This window comes from Lethenteron reissneri, unplaced genomic scaffold (assembly GCF_015708825.2).
Source record: "Lethenteron reissneri isolate LAM-NWPU_2019-01 unplaced genomic scaffold, ASM1570882v1 scaffold_1280, whole genome shotgun sequence".
In the NCBI taxonomy this organism is placed as follows: Eukaryota; Metazoa; Chordata; class Hyperoartia; order Petromyzontiformes; family Petromyzontidae; genus Lethenteron; species Lethenteron reissneri.
The window spans coordinates 3161-25369 of NW_026890982.1; the positions used below are offsets into that span (position 1 = coordinate 3161).

A 22209-nucleotide genomic window follows, 5' to 3' on the forward strand; every position below is an offset into this window, starting at 1 on the left:
GAAAGTTTCAAATCTAGAATTAGTGAAGCCCTGTTGATGGTCCCCAGCGAACAGCCCATGGGTAGCGCCCAGCCTCATTCTAGATTTAAAGCTTTGGTGACTGCAATGAGTCGTACTCTCTGGTTTTTTCGGTAAAGTCACGTAGGTGAGAAATCTAAATTAATAAAAGTAATATAAAAATATAATTTACTTGATACAGCAAGCGTGCTGTGACGGTTCCACCTGAAGACGGAAGCTTGTGTTGCCTCCGAAACGTCGTGATTTTTTAAAATTCGTTGGGGGATGCAGACGCCTGCGATGGATTTTTATTGATAAATTATCGACGATGACGACCCGCTAGGGATGTGATCTCACCACTTGTGAGAGAAAACGTGAGGTAAGGAGTGTCCTCTAACGTCCAGTCCGTGATTTGCAGATGATTTGCAGGTGCAGTGTTGAGTCTATGGGGCAGTGTTGAGTCTATGGGGCAGTGTTGAGTCTATGGGCAGTGTTGAGTCTATGGTGCAGTGTTGAGTCTATGGTGCAGTTTGAGCTCTGGAGTCTATGGACAGTGTTGAGTCTATGGGCAGTGTTGAGTCTATGGGCAGTGTTGAGTCTATGGTGCAGTGTTGAGTCTATGGTGCAGTGTTGAGTCTATGGGCAGTGTTGAGTCTATGGGGCAGTGTTGAGTCTATGGGCAGTGTTGAGTCTATGGGCAGTGCTGAGTCTATGGGCAGTGTTGAGTCTATGGGACAGTGTTGAGTCTATGGGTAGTGTTGAGTCTATGGGACAGTGTTGAGTCTATGGGCAGTGTTGAGTCTATGGGCAGTGTTGAGTCTATGGTGCAGTGTTGAGTCTATAGGGCAGTGTTGAGTCTATGGGGCAGTGTTGAGTCTATGGGGCAGTGTTGAGTCTATGGGCAGTGTTGAATCTATGGTGCAGTGTTGAGTCTATGGGCAGTGTTGAGTCTATGGTGCAGTGTTGAGTCTATGGACAGTGTTGAGTCTATGGGGCAGTGTTGAGTCTATGGGGCAGTGTTGAGTCTATGGGGCAGTGTTGAGTCTATGGGGCAGTGTTGAGTCTATGGGGCAGTGTTGAGTCTATGGGGCAGTGTTGAGTCTATGGGGCAGTGTTGAGTCTATGGGGCAGTGTTGAGTCTATGGGGGAGTGTTGAGTCTATGGGCAGTGTTGAGTCTATGGTGCAGTGTTGAGTCTATGGTGCAGTGTTGAGTCTATGGTGCAGTGTTGAGTCTATGGACAGTGTTGAGTCTATGGACAGTGTTGAGTCTATGGACAGTGTTGAGTCTATGGTGCAGTGTTGAGTCTACGGTGGAGTGTTGAGTCTATGGACAGTGATAATTGGTTCTTTACCCTTCTATCTGGCAACAAAACTGACACCTTTTTGCAAGGAGTCATGTTTGCATAGACCGCAATACCTGCAGTCATAATACAAACAAAAGAACATAACTCTGATGTGCACTGTCCTTGAAGTTGATTGGTCCACACCCGATACAGCTTTCCTTAGAGCCTAGTCTCATATGGGTTGGACCAGATGACGCCAAAAGGCGCAACTTCAAGGACAGTGCACATCAGAGTTATGTTCTTTTGTTTGTATTATGACTGCAGGTATTGCGGTCTATGCAAACATGACTCCTTGCAAAAAAGGTGTCAGTTTTGTTGCCAGATAGAAGGGTAAAGAACCAATTATCATATTTTTACTGGCAAATGAGGTCCCCATAGTCTATGGACAGTGTTGAGTCTATGGACAGTGTTGAGTCTATGGGCAGTGTTGAGTCTATGGACAGTGTTGAGTCTATGGACAGTGTTGAGTCTATGGACAGTGTTGAGTCTATGGTGCAGTGTTTAGTCTATGGTGCAGTGTTGAGTCTATGGGCAGTGTTGAGTCTATGGTGCAGTGTTGAGTCTATGGGCAGTGTTGAGTCTATGGTGCAGTGTTGAGTCTATGGGCAGTGTTGAGTCTATGGTGCAGTGTTGAGTCTATGGGGCAGTGTTGAGTCTATGGGGCAGTGTTGAGTCTATGGGGCAGTGTTGAGTCTATGGGGCAGTGTTGAGTCTATGGGGCAGTGTTGAGTCTATGGGCAGTGTTGAGTCTATGGGCAGTGTTGAGTCTATGGGCAGTGTTGAGTCTATGGGCAGTGTTGAGTCTATGGTGCAGTGTTGAGTCTATGGTGCAGTGTTGAGTCTATGGGGCAGTGTTGAGTCTATGGGGCAGTGTTGAGTCTATGGGGCAGTGTTGAGTCTATGGGCAGTGTTGAATCTATGGTGCAGTGTTGAGTCTATGGGCAGTGTTGAGTCTATGGTGCAGTGTTGAGTCTATGGGACAGTGTTGAGTCTATGGGCAGTGTTGAGTCTATGGGCAGTGTTGAGTCTATGGGCAGTGTTGAGTCTATGGTGCAGTGTTGAGTCTATGGTGCAGTGTTGAGTCTATGGGCAGTGTTGAGTCTATGGGGCAGTGTTGAGTCTATGGGCAGTGTTGAGTCTATGGGCAGTGTTGAGTCTATGGTGCAGTGTTGAGTCTATGGGCAGTGTTGAGTCTATGGGCAGTGTTGAGTCTATGGGGCAGTGTTGAGTCTATGGGGCAGTGTTGAGTCTATGGGGCAGTGTTGAGTCTATGGGGCAGTGTTGAGTCTATGGGGCAGTGTTGAGTCTATGGGGAGTGTTGAGTCTATGGGCAGTGTTGAGTCTATGGTGCAGTGTTGAGTCTATGGTGCAGTGTTGAGTCTATGGTGCAGTGTTGAGTCTATGGACAGTGTTGAGTCTATGGACAGTGTTGAGTCTATGGTGCAGTGTTGAGTCTATGGTGCAGTGTTGAGTCTACGGTGGAGTGTTGAGTCTATGGACAGTGATAATTGGTTCTTTACCCTTCTATCTGGCAACAAAACTGACACCTTTTTGCAAGGAGTCATGTTTGCATAGACCGCAATACCTGCAGTCATAATACAAACAAAAGAACATAACTCTGATGTGCACTGTCCTTGAAGTTGATTGGTCCACACCCGAGACAGCTTTCCTTAGAGCCTAGTCTCATATGGGTTGGACCAGATGACGCCAAAAGGCGCAACTTCAAGGACAGTGCACATCAGAGTTATGTTCTTTTGTTTGTATTATGACTGCAGGTATTGCGGTCTATGCAAACATGACTCCTTGCAAAAAAGGTGTCAGTTTTGTTGCCAGATAGAAGGGTAAAGAACCAATTATCATATTTTTACTGGCAAATGAGGTCCCCATAGTCTATGGACAGTGTTGAGTCTATGGACAGTGTTGAGTCTATGGGCAGTGTTGAGTCTATGGACAGTGTTGAGTCTATGGACAGTGTTGAGTCTATGGTGCAGTGTTTAGTCTATGGTGCAGTGTTGAGTCTATGGGCAGTGTTGAGTCTATGGTGCAGTGTTGAGTCTATGGGCAGTGTTGAGTCTATGGTGCAGTGTTGAGTCTATGGGCAGTGTTGAGTCTATGGTGCAGTGTTAAGTCTATGGGTAGTGTTGAGTCTATGGGCAGTGTTGAGTCTATGGTGCAGTGTTGAGTCTATGGGGCAGTGTTGAGTCTATGGGGCAGTGTTGAGTCTATGGGGCAGTGTTGAGTCTATGGGGCAGTGTTGAGTCTATGGGGCAGTGTTGAGTCTATGGGGCAGTGTTGAGTCTATGGGGCAGTGTTGAGTCTATGGGGCAGTGTTGAGTCTATGGGGCAGTGTTGAGTCTATGGGCAGTGTTGAGTCTATGGTGCAGTGTGAGTCTATGGTGCAGTGTTGAGTCTATGGTGCAGTGTTGAGTCTATGGACAGTGTTGAGTCTATGGACAGTGTTGAGTCTATGGACAGTGTTGAGTCTATGGTGCAGTGTTGAGTCTACGGTGGAGTGTTGAGTCTATGGACAGTGTTGAGTCTATGGACAGTGTTGAGTCTATGGGCAATGTTGAGTCTATGGACAGTGTTGAGTCTATGGACAGTGTTGAGTCTATGGTGCAGTGTTTAGTCTATGGTGCAGTGTTGAGTCTATGGGCAGTGTTGAGTCTATGGTGCAGTGTTGAGTCTATGGGCAGTGTTGAGTCTATGGTGCAGTGTTGAGTCTATGGGGCAGTGTTGAGTCTATGGGGCAGTGTTGAGTCTATGGGGCAGTGTTGAGTCTATGGGGCAGTGTTGAGTCTATGGGGCAGTGTTGAGTCTATGGTGCAGTGTTGAGTCTATGGTGCAGTGTTGAGTCTATGGACAGTGTTGAGTCTATGGTGCAGTGTTGAGTCTATGGTGCAGTGTTGAGTCTATGGGGCAGTGTTGAGTCTATGGGCAGTGCTGAGTCTATGGTGCAGTGCTGAGTCTATGGGGCAGTGTTGAGTCTATGGGGCAGTGTTGAGTCTATGGGGCAGTGTTGAGTCTATGGTGCAGTGTTGAGTCTATGGTGCAGTGTTGAATCTATGGGCAGTGCTGAGTCTATGGTGCAGTGTTGAGTCTATGGTGCAGTGTTGAGTCTATGGACAGTGTTGAGTCTATGGTGCAGTGTTGAGTCTATGGGGCAGTGTTGAGTCTATGGGCAGTGTTGAGTCTATGGTGCAGTGTTGAGTCTATGGGCAGTGCTGAGTCTATGGTGCAGTGCTGAGTCTATGGGTAGTGTTGAGTCTATGGGTAGTGTCGAGTCTATGGGCAGTGTTGAGTCTATGGGCAGTGTTGAGTCTATGGTGCAGTGTTGAGTCTATGGGCAGTGTTGAGTCTATGGGCAGTGTTGAGTCTATGGGCAGTGTTGAGTCTATGGTGCAGTGTTGAGTCAATGGGCAGTGTTGAGTCTATGGTGCAGTGTTGAGTCTATGGGCAGTGTTGAGTCTATGGGCAGTGTTGAGTCTATGGGCAGTGTTGAGTCTATGGTGCAGTGTTGAGTCAATGGGCAGTGTTGAGTCTATGGTGCAGTGTTGAGTCTATGGGCAGTGTTGAGTCTATGGGTAGTGTTGAGTCTATGGGACAGTGTTGAGTCTATGGGCAGTGTTGAGTCTATGGTGCAGTGTTGAGTCTATGGGGCAGTGTTGAGTCTATGGGGCAGTGTTGAGTCTATGGGGCAGTGTTGAGTCTATGGGCAGTGTTGAATCTATGGTGCAGTGTTGAGTCTATGGGCAGTGTTGAGTCTATGGGCAGTGTTGAGTTTATGGTGCAGTGTTGAGTCTATGGGGCAGTGTTGAGTCTATGGGGCAGTGTTGAGTCTATGGTGCAGTGTTGAGTCTATGGGCAGTGTTGAGTCTATGGACAGTGTTGAGTCTATGGACAGTGTTGAGTCTATGGACAGTAATTGGTTCTTTACCCTTCTATCTGGCAACAAAACTGACACCTTTTTGCAAGGAGTCATGTTTGCATAGACCGCAATACCTGCAGTCATAAATACAAACAAAAGACATAACTCTGATAATGTGCACTGTCCTTGAAGTTGATTGGTCCACACCCGAGACAGCTTTCCTTCGAGCCTAGTCTCATATGGGTTGGACCAGATGACGCCAAAAGTACAGTGTTTAGTCTCTGGTGCAGTGTTGAGTCTATGGGCAGTGTTGAGTCTATGGTGCAGTGTTGAGTCTATGGGCAGTGTTGAGTCTATGGTGCAGTGTTGAGTCTATGGGCAGTGTTGAGTCTATGGTGCAGTGTTAAGTCTATGGGTAGTGTTGAGTCTATGGGCAGTGTTGAGTCTATGGGCAATGTTGAGTCTATGGTGTAGTGTTGAGTCTATGGGCAGTGTAGAGTCTATGGTGCAGTGTTGAGTCTATGGGTAGTGTTGAGTCTATGGCCAGTGTTGAGTATATGGTGCAGTGTTGAGTCTATGGTGCAGTGTTGAGTCTATGGGGCAGTGTTGAGTCTATGGGGCAGTGTAGAGTCTATGGGGCAGTGTTGAGTCTATGGGGCAGTGTTGAGTCTATGGTGCAGTGTTGAGTCTATGGTGCAGTGTTGAGTCTATGGGCAGTGCTGAGTCTATGGTGCAGTGTTGAGTCTATGGTGCAGTGTTGAGTCTATGGACAGTGTTGAGTCTATGGTGCAGTGTTGAGTCTATGGGCAGTGTTGAGTCTATGGTGCAGTGTTGAGTCTATGGGCAGTGCTGAGTCTATGGTGCAGTGTTGAGTCTATGGGTAGTGTTGAGTCTATGGCCAGTGTTGAGTATATGGTGCAGTGTTGAGTCTATGGTGCAGTGTTGAGTCTATGGGGCAGTGTTGAGTCTATGGGGCAGTGTTTAGATTTATGGGGCAGTGTTGAGTCTATGGTGCAGTGTTGAGTCTATGGTGCAGTGTTGAGTCTATGGGCAGTGCTGAGTCTATGGTGCAGTGTTGAGTCTATGGGCAGTGTTGAGTCTATGGTGCAGTGTTGAGTCTATGGACAGTGTTGAGTCTATGGTGCAGTGTTGAGTCTATGGTGCAGTGTTGAGTCTATGGACAGTGTTGAGTCTATGGACAGTGTTGAGTCTATGGACAGTGTTGAGTCTATGGACAGTGTTGAGTCTATGGTGCAGTGTTGAGTCTATGGTGCAGTGTTGAGTCTATGGGCAGTGTTGAGTCTGGTGCAGTGTTGAGTCTATGGTGCAGTGTTGAGTCTATGGGCAGTGTTGAGTCTATGGTGCAGTGTTGAGTCTATGGTCAGTGTTGAGTCTATGGTGCAGTGTTGAGTCTATGGTGCAGTGTTGAGTCTATGGGCAGTGTTGAGTCTATGGTCAGTGTTGAGTCTATGGTGCAGTGTTGAGTCTATGGTGCAGTGTTGCGTCTATGGTGCAGTGTTGAGTCTATGGTGCAGTGTTGAGTCTATGGGGCAGTGCTGAGTCTATGGTGCAGTGCTGAGTCTGGGCAGTGTTAGTCTATGGTGCAGTGTTGAGTCTATGGTGCGGTGCTGAGTCTATGGGTAGTGTTGTTTTTTCTCACACCAGATAACCCTCAAAACTCCGTTTGCTACAGGACCATCCAGACTTTGTGTGCCCTTTTATTGCTGTGCAAACGTTTGTCAGAAGTGACAGACTGAACTGTTTAACTTTTTAACACGTAGGCTTTGGCGACCAATATCATCCATAATAGAGGTTGTTCTGTTTACGTGACAACCCTTACTAGTTGGCTGTGTCGGGTGGTGGCGGATTTAACATTAATATATTTACGCGATCTAACCCCACAAAACCTGTTATGGATGAATTGTTTAAACCAAAGTTTCAAGTCACTAAAAGATGTCCGTTTTTAATGACACTTGCCGCCCAACTTTTTCTTCCCGTATTCAGGAGCTGTCGAGAGTGACAACAGGAGGCGTGCCATTTCCCATCGCCGGTGTTTAAACTACCCGTCTCTTTCACGCCGGAAAGGAGGAGAAGGCTCGACGTTTCTCGAGTGATCTTCCACAAGAGAGCCCACGGGGCCGACTTGTCCGTTGCAAAAGCATTCGCACAACGATTTCTTCTCCCCAAAATTGCCCCGTATCCTTTTCGCTCCGTCGATGTCGCGCGTCGTAGAGACTCGGGCCTTTTGCAGGGCGTTGGCGGCGAGACGCCCCGCTCCCCCGGTGTCCCGCTCGGACCGGATCCCACCGCCGCCTTCGTCGGCCTCGGAGATGCACGCCGAAGCGGCCAGGCTGCTGTCCTTCTCCGAGGGGTGGCCCGAGTCGTCCCCCGTGCGGCCCGCGGACTTAGCGCGGGCCGGACTCTACCGCGTGGGCCCCGACGACCTGTGGCCTGTTTCCGCTGCGGCGGGATGATGCATCGCTGGAAGGCGGGAGACGACCCCGTCCGGGAGCACGCCAGGCACTTCCCCGCCTGCGCTCTCAAGGTGGGCGACGCCAGAGAGGGCGCCGGTGACGTCCTGACATCGCTCGTTTGGGGCGATGCGGGTCCTTCCTAAAACGCATGCAGGGTGCTTCTGAGAATTTGCAACTAAGAAATGTGCCTCTGGGCTCTGGGTACCAACTGGAGATGATTCCAGGCATGTTTCGACAACGATGGCGAATAAGTGGAGACTCTTTGACTTTTGAATCTTCTTGGTTCTTTCGGTAAAGTCACGTAGAAGGGAAGTAATAAAATAATAAAAATAAAACAATAAAATTATTCTCACGACATTTCGGCCACAACGCAAGCAGCCGTCCTCAGGTGAAGAACAGGTCTGTCGAGAAGACAGAGTCTGAATGAGACTCTGACTTTACCGAAAGAACCAAGAAGATGAATCCCTGCAGTCACGAAAGCTTTAAATCGAAATTTTTGAATCTATTGACATACATTCGTGATCGTATTTTTTTCAATTAAAAACGATAGTCCCAAATAAGTGTGAACATCTTGTCTAAGCACCCCGTGCTAAACAGTTATTCTGAAGCTGGTGAGCGCCCAACTGAGCTGCGGTGGCATAGCTATTTGTTTCAGATGCCGAGCCTCTCCGTCACGCAAAGCAGCGACGTAGCTCAACGAAGTGGGCTCACCATCGTCGCGTGGACATTTATACTTGTCGATTACCCTCACACGTGACCTGCATTCTACATGTGGAGGGGAGAAACCGGAGGTCCCGGAGAAAAATCCACGCGACCATGGGGGGAGAGAGAGAGAGACACGCAAACTCCAAATAGGCAGCAGCAGATGTCAGGGTCGGGATCGAGCCCATGACCTCCTGCATACCAGGCGAGGTAGTTAACATCTCCTAGCCACCACTGCGCCCTTGTGGATGAGTCTCAATTCTTCAATGCTTTATGCCTATAACCATGTTCAGTGTTAAGACTTTCCTGCAGAAGAGTCGGCTCATTTTGACAGAAAAGCCATGGCAACAAAATCAATGAAACTCTGCCCACTGTTGTAAAGACATTGCAACTGCTGTGCTTTAGAGACGATCACGTGGATTTAGGATTAATCGGGGCAACATATTTGTTCGGTTTAAGCACCGCGTGACTTGTAATACAAATTTCCAAGAATTACCAATGTTGTATCAACTGTTTTTAGATTAGTTGGGCTTCAGGGGAATATCCACGAGTTTTTAATCTCCGTCAAAATTTCAGGTGCGCGGTTCATCTGCAAATCGAACAAACCGCGTGCGTATAACCCAGAGTCTACTGTAATTCAAATCAAGATTGTACTTTAATGTTATTTCCTCTATAATTTCCCCCACCCCCATACTATTTGGCGGGGTATTCATAACTGGATCACCCTGTACTTATACCGTTGATTCCAGATGACATCATAAAAAAAAGCCTCTTATGGATGATATTGATGATATTGGACACGAAAATACGACTGAATGTTGCATTTGTTGTTTTGAAGCGTTTGCGTGTGTGCGCCTAGATCATCTAACGTTGACCTTGGTCAGCCCCGGTCGTCGAACAGACGAGACCGGTCTTGTCTCTTGATGGAGTTTATCACCGGTCTTGAACACAAATAGACTCAAACTTAATTCTATATTTGAAGCTTTCGTGACTGCAAGGATTCATACTCTTAGTTCTTTCAGTAAAGTCACGTAGGTAAAAAATGAAATTAAAATTAATACAAATAAAATAAAAATGCAGCAAATCTGGCTGTGACGGTCCCACCTGATGACGGAGACTTGTGTTGCCTCCGAAACGTCGTGATTTTTTATTTATTTTTTATTTTTATTTTAGATTTTTTTTTCATTTTTTACCTACGTGACTTTACCGAAAGACTGACACTTGCAGCCAGCTGAAATGTTGTTAATCATTCAGGGGTAAAAATAATGTGGTTTTATTACCAATATGCTTATTGTAAATATAGTAGTGTATAGTGGAGTAGTGTATAGTGTATAACAACATTTAGAATCTGAGTACGACGTTTCACCAGTAATTACAACAACGAGCTTCATCAGGCGACAGCCAGATTAAACGTACTCTATAACTATATAGAACTATAATCTGGGTTTTTGGCATGGAGATCCACGGAAAATGGTAACTTGATAAAGATATTTAAGGATGCTCCACGATTTTGAGCCGTCTGCAGCTGCCCTGCCCCCGTCATTAGCGCGGATTGGTTTGGTTTGCCGATATGCCAATTGCAAATTGAGCACAGAGTAACGGTGCAAAAAGTTGCAATTGTTTTGAACGCGATCGGTCGTCGCTCGCGTATTTTATCCATTTTGTCGGCTCTGTGTGACACCGGCGATGATTCTTACTGACGAGATGTTCATTTTATTTCTCGTTTTGAGGCTCAACTACCGGGACAGACGCCGCAGAGTACAACTGCGGAGATTGAGCACGGTAAGGCGACGGATCCCTGCGCACTTTATCAGACCCTCACCTGATACAGGTGAGGGTCTGATACAGGTGAGAGTCTGAACCAGGTGAGGGTCACGACCTCATGTATACGAGGCGAGGTGGTTAACATCTCATAGCCACGGTGATGACGAGGGAGAGGGAGACGCAGGCTCTAAATATACTTCAACAGGCGTCGCATCAGGGTCACGATTGAACCCACGACCTCATGTATACCAGACGAGGTGGTCAGCATCTCGCCACCTTTGCGCCCCATATGTAAGCAGTCTGATGATCATTTTTGAAACCGCTGAAAGTGTGTGTGTCTGTGTGTGTGTGCTTGCGTCTGTGCGTGCGTGTGTGTCTCTGTGTCTCTGTGTGTGTGCGTGTGTGTCTGTGTGTGTGTGCTTGCGTGTCTGTGTGTGTGTGCTTCCGTCTGTGCGTGCGTGTGTGTCTCTGTGTGTGTGCGTGTGTGTCTGTGCGCGCACTTTGTCCACAGCATCGCCATCGGTCGAGGAGCTTCTGGACAAGCTGGAAGAGCGGCTGTCCTGCAAAGTGTGCATGGAGCACGAGGTGTCCATCATCTTCACGCCGTGCAGACACGTGGTGACGTGCGGCCACTGCGCCCTCTCCCTGAGCGAGTGTCCCGTGTGCCGCGTGGCCGTGAGAAGGGCGCTCCGGGCCATCATGGCTTAGGCGGACGGCCGTGGGAAGGAAGAGAGAGAAACGACCGCCCGGGATTCCGACCGTTGGGGCCAGTTAGTTGATTAACCCCTCCTCCCTCTCCCGTTGCGAGACATAGGCCGGTCGCTGGCAAGCGGTGAGAGGCACGGGGAGGGCAATTTAACTCGGCCACCGCCCTCCACCCATAGATCAGCTTATTTTTTGGTTTCCGGAATGTGAAAGGGTTCATTGATAACGATCAGAGTGTGGTGATTTGAAGGCGTACGATGTCAGACTTTGAAAGTGAAGAAGTGAAGTTTAAGGCTGTTCTTTAATTTGTACTTTAACCAGGATGGTACGCAAAGTTTATTTGTTAACAATTTATACATTTGTGAGTTATTACATTTACAACTCTGTGGGACACAGTGCAATGGGTGGAAGGGTCAAAGATTGCGGTGATTTTAAGGCGAATATATATTTGTGAGTTATTACATGTACAACTCTGTGGGACACAATGCAATGGGTGGAAGGGTCAAAGATTGCGGTGATTTTAAGGCGAATATATATTTGTGAGTTATTACACTTACAACTCTGTGGGACACAATGCAATGGTGGCATGGGAAAGCGTTAACACGAGTGCGGTGATTTGAAGGCGTTTGATGCCAGACTTGAAGTGAAGAAGTTATGTTAAAGACTGTTCTGTAACCTTTATTTGAATTGGAATGTTACGCAAAGTTTCCGTGTGTAAAACAATTTTACATTTGTGAGTTATTACATTTATAAGTGCCGGTAGCCTTCATAGCTGCTGCTACTCGCTACACGGCGGTGGATGGGTGATTTTTGGGCTGTGTGTGGACCGCTTTGTGCTTTTGTTTCTAAAAAGTGGCGGGTTTTTTTCCCTCTCTGTCGCGTGAGAAATAATTTTAGGGGATTCTAGATTTGAAGCTTTCGTGACTGCAAGGATTCATACTCTTATTTTTTTCGGTAAAGTCACTTAGGTAAAAAATGAAATTTAAATTAATAAAAATAAAAGAATAAAAATCCCGACGTTTCGAAGGCAACACAAGCTTCTGACTTCAGGTGAAACTGTCAGCAAAATATATATGAGAACATAGTAACATTGTGTGTCTGTGTGTCTCTCTCTGTGTGTCTGTGTTGTGTCTCTCTCTGTGTCTGTGTTGTGTGTCTATCTGCTTGTGTGTCTGTGTGTTTTGTCTCTCAAATTTAGCAATCTTTGGAAGAACGTAATCAACCAGGTGGGGTGTTGATTGTTTTGCTGGCTGACTCTCTGTGTTGTATTGCAACACGTTCCTTCGGAGTAGGCAGGTAGGAACTTGGTTGGACAGCGCATTCGTGCACAACAGACAGACAAATAATCCCTGGTGGGCAAGTGTGCAACCTGTTGTTCCTACCTGTGTACAAGATCACGTGGCTTGAGGTAGCCAGGTAGCCAGCCCCCTTAACTATTGGCCCCTCCCCCTTGCTTAAGCACCTCCCCTGACCCCCCCCCCCCATATCCTTAGGCCCCTCCTCTGATCCCCCCCACAGGCCCCTCTCCTGACTCCCTCCTCCCTTAGGCCCCTCCCCTCTCCGTACCCGGCAGTAGGTCTCCACCAATCAAAGAGCTGTGTGTATTATATATTTATTTATGCACGACAGACAGACAGATAGACAGCTAAATAATCCCTGGTGGGCAGTGTGGAAGATTGTTCCTCCCTGTATTATATTTCCAAGTTTACTATGTTCTAATTCATTTGTATCTGATGATGGTTGCTTGTGTTGCAATTGAAACGTTGTATTCTATTATTATTTAATTTCTTTACCAAAAGAACCAAAGAGCCATTCCGAATTGTCTGGGAATCCAAGCCAAGCAAGTTTATTATCACAGTGACCACACGAGACATTGAACAAACGCTGCATGTGTAGTGGGTTCAAGGAGAGTGGAGACGGCGTGTGAAGGCAACACGTAACGGCAATAGTAACGGTCCCTAACACAAAGGGGTAACGGCCCCTTCACCCGCTACCTGGGGAGGTACGACCCCTGGACTAGCATGGCCTATCACTGGCGCCACGGGCTCTCTCTCTCGCCTCCGGCTAACGGCCACCTAGGGGAGGCTACACTGACCCGACCCAGCCAAGGTGCGGGTCTCGACCACTGGCCCTCTCCCTTACAAGGACGTCGCGATCTGGGGGTTCCCAGGGTCTCACCACTGGCCCACTCGGTCCCGGCCCTTAGAAGGGCAGCGGGTCCCAGGGGAATTGATAGACAAGTGGAAATCAAGCAACCTAACGAGCTATTTTAATGAATGTTATTAAATAATACAACAAAAATTAATGACAAAAGTAATTTAGATTAAACATGTATGAGAACATTGTAACGTCAACCGTATCTTCAAGCAACGTGTGTTACTAATTCCTCATTCATTAGCCCTGTTAGTCAATGGCGACTTCACGCTCATAATAATTCCATCAAACCCACAGCTTTAACTAACACAATTCACCTGAATAGAATTAAAGAAGGCCTATTTTCACCAACCACTAAATATATTAATCTTACATGATTCTAACCCGCCAATCACAAACCAATTAACCAACAACTCTAATGATCTCCTGACGATATCATCAGGCCCCGGAGCTAAAAGCTATTGGGTTTTGAGTGTAACCTGGTCGATTAGGATAATGATTAAACTGACGAGGCTAAGAGAATCGCAGCGAAGGAAGAGAGATCACGCAATGGCTGCGCGGAAGACTCGGCACGCCATCGACCTTGACGGACGACTCTCTGGGATGGAGGAGGGGCTGTCTCTCCGTTCCCCGGCATGCACGTGGCTTGCTTGTCCAGAACCAGGCAGCCATTGAAAGGGAACGGCGGAGGCAGCGAATTGAGATGGGAGAACTCGACTTAAAGTTTCTGACTGGAGGAATTCACATTCTTTGGGTCCTTCAAATCTAGAATCTTTCGGTAAAAGTCACGTAGATCGGTAAGAAAGAAGACAAAAAACGACGACGTTTCGATCGCAACACAAGCGATCATCATCAGGCGTTGCGATCAAAACGTCGTAGTTTTTTTAACCTATCTACGTGACTTTACCAAAAGACCCAAAGAATATGGGAGAGCTCTTTACGGCCGAATCACGTGACTGAGAAGCGCTACATTTGAAGGCTTTGACGAGAGTTGTCGTCACCCTTCTGGTGCGCGGATTTCAGGTTGCGAGTTCTACACCGGCTGTTGGACGTCCCCGCTGTGGAGCAGAGGTCGCAAACGGGTTTTGATTCCTTACCCGTACCCGGCCGCACCAGGGTCGCAAATGGATACCCGTACCCGGCCGGGTACGGGTACCCATTCCCTACCCGAAATGAGTGACAAACGGTTACTCACCAGTGACTCACGGCCTACCCGTACCCGCACCAGGGTCGCAAACAGGTACCCGTAGCCAGCCGGGTACGGGTAGCCGGGTATCGGGTAGGGTACGGGTATCGGGTAGGGTACGGGTATCGGGTACCCGGTTGCGACCTCTGCTGTGGAGAATCATAAACTCATTGGCAGCGCTGGCTGTGGAAGGCTGAGTTTCTGACTGTGCTGCAGCTCAAGTCAACTGTGTGTGTCACGTTTGAATAAAATCTTGAGATTTGAAATAAGGGGCCGTCCATAAATGACGTCACGCACCTAGGGGGGTAGGGGGGTGTCAGACATTTGTGAGGATGTGTGACGAGGGGGGGGGGGGGTGAGAAATGTGACGTCACGTCAAAATGTGCAACATTAATTAAATATAGACAACACGTTCTACTTAATTAAATAGACTTTTTAATAAATGTGTTCTCCTACAGCATCAGAATGCAGCGCCGCATTAAATACGCACTACAATGACAATAGTTGAAAGCGATTTGAAGCGTGTTTTATTTTTGTGATGTCATATTTGAAGGGAGGTCTGACTTTTTGTGACGCCGTGTGACGAGGGGGGGGGGGGGTAAAAAATTGTCCAAAACCGCGTGACGTCATTTATGGCTCCTAATGTAAGGCGATTGCTGGACACATTATACTTTGCTTTTGAACGTTATAGTTTGCTGAAAAAAACAAATGTTTTGGCATATTTTTCGATGCGACCACCAGCCGGGCACAGCAGTCAACTTTCAGAAAACTGAAGCGTGTTCGCCTTTTGGCGTCCTCTGGTCTAGCACCGTTTGAGACGAGGCTCAAAAGAAAGCCGTCTCTGGTGTGGACCAATCAGTTTCAAGGACAATGCACACTCCGTCAGAGCACGTGTTTTTTTGTTTGCATGTTCACAAGTGTGTGTGTGTGGGGAGCGGTGGTGTAGCGGTTAGCGCGCTGCGCTATGAACCTGGCGACCCGGGTTCGATTCCCGCTCACGGCCAACACCGGTGACGATTATCTGAACCGGTCCTGGGCCTCACCTAGGTCGACTCAGCCTTAAATTAGTACCTGGTGCGGTGTGTAAACATCGCCACTAGGGAGACAAAGGCGGTCGGGCGTGGTGCTGGCCACCCACCCCCTCGTGTACCGTTCCGGCCTTCATAGGTGCTCGCTAACAGCACTTGCCCCTACAGTCTGTTAAGGCTACACGGGGGATCTTTGTCTTTGTGTGGTAAATACAGACATGATTCCTTGCAAAGGTTTCAGTTTGGTGTTTTAACGTCTTAAACACACGAGGGTTTTATTGTGGCCAGAAAGGGGGAAACCCCTTCGATTATCAAAGCGGAAGTTTCCACGCGGTGGGGTTTCAATCCACCAATTAGAAGCGAGGGGGCTGCGGGGTGACGCGTCAGCGCCGGCAGCCAATCAGGGAGCGGCTCGCGCCTGCTGTGGGCGGGGCTTCAGCGCGCGAGGAGGTCGCCTTGGTGGGAAGAGGCGCTGGGACATCGCCCAGCAACAACAACAACTACCACAACTACTACCACCACTACTACTACCTTGTGAGTATTACTAGCACTCTTATCACGACTACTACTACCACTCTTATTACCACCACAACTCTTTTTTACTACCACAACTCTTATTACAACCACCACCACCCTGTGAGTATCACAACAACAACACTAGTTGTTGTAGTAAGATGTAGGCATTTCTCGCCGCTATGCAGCAACACCCCTCAACACCCCCACGTGTTGTGTTGCAGCAAACACGCCGCGTGGACAATGGCGGACGTGGGTGGGTGTGAGAGTGTGTGAGTGTGGGTGGGTGTGTGTGAGTGTGAGAGTGTGTGGGTGAGTGTGTGGGTGGGTGTAAGTGTGGGTGGGTGTGAGTGTGGGTGGATGAGTGGGTGAGTGTGGGTGTGAGAGTGTGGGTGGGTGTGAGAGTGTGTGGGTGTGAGAGAGTGTGTCTGTGTGTGAGTGTGGGTGGGTGTGAGAGTGTGTGTGGGTGTGAGAGTGTGGGTGGGTGTGAGAGTGTCTGTGGGTGTGAGAGTGTGGGTGGGTGTGAGAGTGTGTGGTTGGGTGTGATAGTGTGTGTCTGTGTGTGAATGTGTGTGGGTGTGAGTGTGTGTGAGAGTGTGTGTGGGTGTGAGAGTGTGGGTGGGTGTGAGAGTGTTAAGAGTGTGTGAAATGAAATTTGTTAACAATCCCCAAGTATTCTTGGTTCTCTCGGTAAAGTCGAAACGTCGCGAGATTTTGATTGTTTACTATTTTTATCATTTTATTGTTTTCCTTCTACGCGACTTTACCGAAAGAACCAATAATATGAAAGATTTAAATTAAAATCCCCAAGTACACAAAAGCCCGACCACGAATTGTGTGAAAGTGAATGTCTCCCTAAGGCCTTGAGAGCGAGTAGGAGGAGGCCTGCCCTTGTAAAACACAAATATTTGTCTGACTTTCACTGGTCAACACACTTTGTCTGGCATAAGGTATTTCAACGGTTTTAAGGTAATTTTGGGGTGCTGATTCCAAATCTGGCATCAGTTTTTGTCTATCACATCAGGTTTTTGAGATATCAAATATTGCATTTTCAATAAAAACTGCAGAAGAAAAATATTAAATAAATGTGGATATCTACATACAATTATATTATAAACACACTATCCTAAAAATACAGCACCATATTTTAACACTAAAGCAGTCACTGACTCGCAACAACTTGCAATCATAAGTGACAGAGTTAATTTCGGGTAAAATCAATGAAAATGGGGTATGCCGATAGCATAAAAATTAGATGTGACAGAGCAAATCTGAGATCAGATTTGGAATCAGCACCCTGAAATTAGTCTGAAACAGCTGCAAAAGTCCAGACGCCTGTTACTGCTGCTGTAGATTTGGAGTTTGCATCTCTCATCATCATCATCACAGTGGATAGGAGATGTTAACTACCTCACCTGGTACGCAGGAGGTCGTGGGTTCGATCCCGACCCTGAAGACGCCTGTTACTGCTGCTGTAGATTTGGAGTTTGCATCTCTCATCATCATCATCACAGTGGATAGGAGATGTTAACTACCTTACCTGGTACGCAGGAGATCGTGGGTACGATCCCGACCCTGAAGACGCCTGTTACTGCTGCTGTATATTTGGAGTTTGCATCTCTCATCATCATCATCACAATGGATAGGAGATGTTAACTACCTCACCTGCTACGCTGGAGGTCGTGGGTACGATCCCGACCCTGAAGACGCCTGCTGCTGCTGTATATTTGGAGTTTGCGTGTCTCCTTTGCCCGTGGTGGTGTGGATTTTTCTACGGGTCCTCTGTTTTTATTTCCTCATTAACGTCATGCATTTTGACTATTTGGCTGCTATAGATTTCCACGTGATGATAAGACGATGGCTTCGTTGAGCTATCGCTTGTGAGAGCCAGGTGGGCGCTTCTGAAAAAGAAGGTACATAGCTCAGTCAGCTTTACTGGCTAAAGTAAAAAAAGTTGTTGAGTTAAATTATGGGGCTAAATGAGTGGATCTCTCTGGGCTCGCAGTGGGTTTCTGTGGGTCTCTATATTTATGCGGGTCTCTATGAGCCTGTAGAAAACAACTCCCTACCTCGTGGTGCCGGACGGCAACCCTGTGATGGGCAGTGCCGTGGGGCGAGGGCCAATTTAGATTGACCATTCCCCTCATGGGGTTTGTAACCACCACAGCGGCTACATGGGGGCTCTGGACGGGTGTGAGGGGCTGGTAACCGCTCCACCTTGAATTACACAAAACCACATAAAATATTGAATTAATAAGCTTGTGCCGGAGGCCCCGGGGGGACAGGCATCTATGAATGTTTACCCTCGGGGCTCCTCCAGAAACAACAAAAAAACACTGCGGGTGGCCATGTGGAATGTTCGAACGCTCACTGCGGAGGAGAGGCTGCTAATCCTCTGTTGGGAGCTGGACCGGTACCACCTGTATCTCTGGTATTCAGGAGGTCCGGTGGACCGGCTCTGAATCCTGCTACCATGAGTCCTTTACTCAGGGCAGGAGACTGCCAAACAATAGGGAGTGGCTCTTCTGAACAAAATAATGAAGAGGGCATGGGAGCGTGGCGGTGAGGTGTGGGAAGCTGCAAGCCCCAGGCTACTTTGGGCTCACCTTCCCATCAACCAGAGGCGAGGAGTGGTGGTCAAGGTTACTTATGTCCCAACCGAAGACAAACGTCCGTGGAGGGATGCAGGCAAAGCCAATGAGTCAGATGCCTTCTATGACCTGTCACAGGTGTTGGCTAAAGTGGCCCCTTGGGACTGAGTCATCTTGTTGGGTGACTTCAATGCCCGAGTTGGTCATGATGCTGGCACCTGGTCTAGAGTGATTGGAAGACATGGGCCAGATCAGCTCAATAACAACGGTAGGAGGCTGCTAGATTTGTGTGCAACCCATGGGCTTGTAATTACCAACACGCTGTTCCGGCATCGATGCATCCACACAGCATCATGGATGCATGCCGGGTCCAAGCAAGAACATCTGCTGGACTACATAGTGACGGAACAGTGGATGCGGGCCCATGTCCTTGACACCGGGACCTACCGTGGAGTTGATCTGCCCATTGACCATTGACTAGTCATCTGTAAGATGCGCCTGCCATTCTTTCACTCCGGTGGTGGGTGCAAAACCCAGGACCCCATTCACACCCAAGGTGGCCTGGTCTCAGAAAGCTGATGAAAGTTGTAAGTGAGAATTTAATCATCGCCTGCGGCTGGGGTTAGCATCGTCCCCCACTCCTCCAGATCTCGAGGGGAAATGGGCGAGGTTTAGGACTGTGGCTCTTGCAGCTGCAATGGTTGCTTTGGGTAAGCGGTCCAGACCCCCCAAAGACCCTGGCTGACAGAGCAGGTGTTCAAGCTGGCTGAGAAAAAGCGACAGGCCCACTCTCATCGGCTTCAGTATCCCACGTCGGAGAATGAGGAGGCTTACCGCAGCCTTCGCTCGGAGGTTCGGAGAGCCGTGAGGTGCTGCAAGGAAGGGTGGTCGCGGGTTGCTGAGGAGATGGAGTCTGCCTCAATCGTCCACAATCACAAATCACTATTTAACTTCATCAAAAATTGTGTTGTTAAAACCAGCCACCACCCGACACAGCCAACTAGTAATGGCTGTCACGTAAACAGAACATGCCAATTCGTCACTAGTACAGCACACCGGTGTGTTGGAGAGCCAAGCCACAACATTAACAATCTGAGTATGACGTTTCGCCAGTAATTACAACGAGCTTCATCAGGCGACAGCCAGATTTGTGGAGAAGTCTTACTGTTTCGTTCCTTATATAGAGGCGTAGATGTGTTGACCACCCTTCTGCGCTCTTGCACAATGTGGGTGGGGGGGGGGGGGGCATTACTGAGGTAACAGAGGTCGCAACCGGGTACCCGATACCCGTACCCTACCCGATACCCGGCTACCCGTACCCGATCGGGTACGGGTACCCGTTTGCGACCCTGGTGCGGCCGGGTACGGGTAAGGGTAGACTGTGAGTCACTGGTGAGTAACTGTCACTCATTTCCCAACGTCTTGTCTCTTCTCAAAATTCAAGTTCCTAGAATCAACCCACCCGCGCCTGCAACATGGCTTCATCCCAGAGGTCGCAATCAGGTACCCGATACCCGTACCCTACCCGTACCCGGCCTGGTACGGGTAGGGTACGGCCGGGTACAGGTACCCGTTTGCAACCCTGGTGCGGCCGGATACGGGTACGGGTAAGGAATCAAAACCCGTTTGCGACCTCTGTGAGGTAATGTATATTATGCATGTGCATTATGCGAGCCCTTTGATCTTGTCCTTCCTGTCTATTGTGTTTATTAAAATAGCCCTACCAATGGTAATCCCTTTTGAAGTACGCTGATCTTTGTAGGAATGCATTTAAATATGTATTTCTTTGATTATTCGCTTCCACGCAGCACTAATACGGTAGCTATCCGAATGGTTAAAGTTTTTTTAATTCTATAAATTTCTATAGATTCTCTCATATTCTTGGCCAGTAGTAGCTAGTTTTGCACAACACTTAAACATCGAAATCAATTGAGTGTCCTGGTTGACACGCATGTTCTGCTACTGCTGACCGTTGCATTTGGGAGAATTTAATATATCTCTGATGTTCTTTTAGTCTCGTGCTGATCATTCGTCCTGTTTGCCCAACATAACATTTACCACACGTGCAGTTGATCCTGAACACACCTTCTGTTGATAGCTTCGGTAATACATCTTTTGTACCAGATACAAATGACTCGGATGTTTTGTTTTTCCAAACATCTGGCTAGTTTATCAGTTACTCCCGCAATGTACGGTATTTTGATTGTTTGAATTACTTGTGCAGTTTTAATGCTCTTGTTATTTGATTTGGTTTTGATATTCAATGCTTTGTTGATTTGTGCATCATTGTAGCCGTTCATTTGCAGCGCTTCCTTAACATATTGAATTTCACTTCTCAGACTGTCACCATCTGATACTTTTTTAGCTCAATGAATGAGTGTTTTGATAAGAGCAGTATTCTGTGCGGTGTGATGGTGTGACTGCATTCAGATAGGCGTCAGTATGTTATTTTACCATTTCTACCCCGTCCGAGCAGAATATCTAGAAATGGTAACGTTATGTCAGCTTCCACTTCCATGGTGAACTGGATGGATGGGTTTTGCAAGTTGAGATGATTTATAAATGCGTATCAGTGTATCTATTTACGCGATCTAACCCAAAACAAATCTCTATTACGGATGATATTGGTCATGAAAGCCTACGTGTTAAACTCCATCAAAAAGTAACCTGCAGCACCACACCTATTACCATCATTAGGGGAAAAAACGGTGATCCAATCTCCGACCCTGAGGAACAGATTTGCAGATTTGCTGAGCATTTCTGTGAAGTCCTGGGAAAGGGGAAATGCCTTGGCATGGAAAACATCGCGGGACAAACTGGGGATGATCCTGCTGAGGCCTCGGAAGAAGAAGTCACCCCCTGTGAGTGGCTAGCTGAGGTGCCAGCTGTTGAGGAAGTCCTGAAGGCGATCTGGAGTCTGAGACCAGGAAAGGCACCGGGCAGAGATGATCTCCCAAGCGAAATGCTGAGGGAGGGTGGCGTTTGTGCACAGACTGCCCTATATGACATCATAACGACAGTCTGGACCACTGGACGGGTTCCGCAGGACTGGAAGGATGCCCTGGTGGTCCCCCTCTTTAAGAAGGGGGACTGCACAGACTGTAACAACTACAGGGGCATCTCACTCCTCAGATTGCCGGGCAAGGTCTGGGCAAGGATTATTTACTCCTCAGTGTGCACAGACGCCATTTTTTCTGTCCGTCTGCTACAGCAGAGGTGTAGAGAATTCCATCAAGACCTACATGTCTGCTTTATTGATCTGGTGAAGCCCTATGATACCATCAGTAGGCCTGGGCTCTGGGTTGTTCTTCGTGCTTTCGGAGTCCCTGACCCTCTGCTCACGATCATTAAGGACCTTCATGATGTTGAGTGGGCCCGGGTAAAACTACGTGGCCGGGAGTCGGAGCCATTTCCTGTTCACCTTGGGATGCGACAGGGATGTCCTCTGGTTCCTACATTATTTAAAATCTTTTTTGACCACGTAGTTAGTGAAGCCTTGATGGCTGTACCGGGCGAATTTCCATCTGGTACAGATACATTGGGATGCTGATCGATGCCCGGGTGCGGTCAAGGGATGGCTCCCTGTTGGTCAACCACGTTATGTATGCCAATGATCTGGTAATTGCTGCTCACTGAGAGGAGGAGTTGGAGGTGCTGTTGCTGAGACTGGAGCGTGCCACTAAGAGGTGTGGGGCCTTACCATCAGCCCCACCAAAACTAAGCACCTGCCTGGGTATTTTGTACCATCAGACACTCCACCCCCACAGCTCCCAATTGGCGATGAGGCAGTTGTGCAGAGAGTGGAGAGTTTCCAATAGCTGGGCAGTGTGCTCATCACCGTCTCCGGTTTGACAGCAGACGTCTCCGAGGCAGTCCACCTGGA

The 22209-nt window shown here is 48.0% G+C and overlaps 1 protein-coding gene across 1 annotated transcript; it reads left to right on the forward strand.

Annotated features, from left to right (window-relative positions):
* Nucleotides 1-7679: 7679 nt before the first annotated feature.
* LOC133361905 (baculoviral IAP repeat-containing protein 7-B-like) lies at nt 7680-11608 on the forward strand. The gene is made up of 3 exons (XM_061580881.1): nt 7680-7754; nt 10116-10167; nt 10661-11608. The coding sequence occupies exons 1-3, from the start codon at nt 7680-7682 to the stop codon at nt 10855-10857; spliced, it is 324 nt and encodes a 107-aa protein (XP_061436865.1). The 3' UTR covers nt 10858-11608.
* The last annotated feature ends 10601 nt before the right edge of the window (nt 11609-22209 follow it).

Excerpts from the sequence above, each read along its gene's own strand:
- LOC133361905 (XM_061580881.1), top strand. The coding sequence starts at position 7,680 with ATGATGCATCGCTGGAAGGCGGGAGACGACCCCGTCCGGGAGCACGCC. Across the intron at positions 7,755-10,115 it reads TCCCCGCCTGCGCTCTCAAG|GCTCAACTACCGGGACAGAC; the intron begins GTGGGCGACGCC and ends TCTCGTTTTGAG. Across the intron at positions 10,168-10,660 it reads AACTGCGGAGATTGAGCACG|CATCGCCATCGGTCGAGGAG; the intron begins GTAAGGCGACGG and ends CTTTGTCCACAG.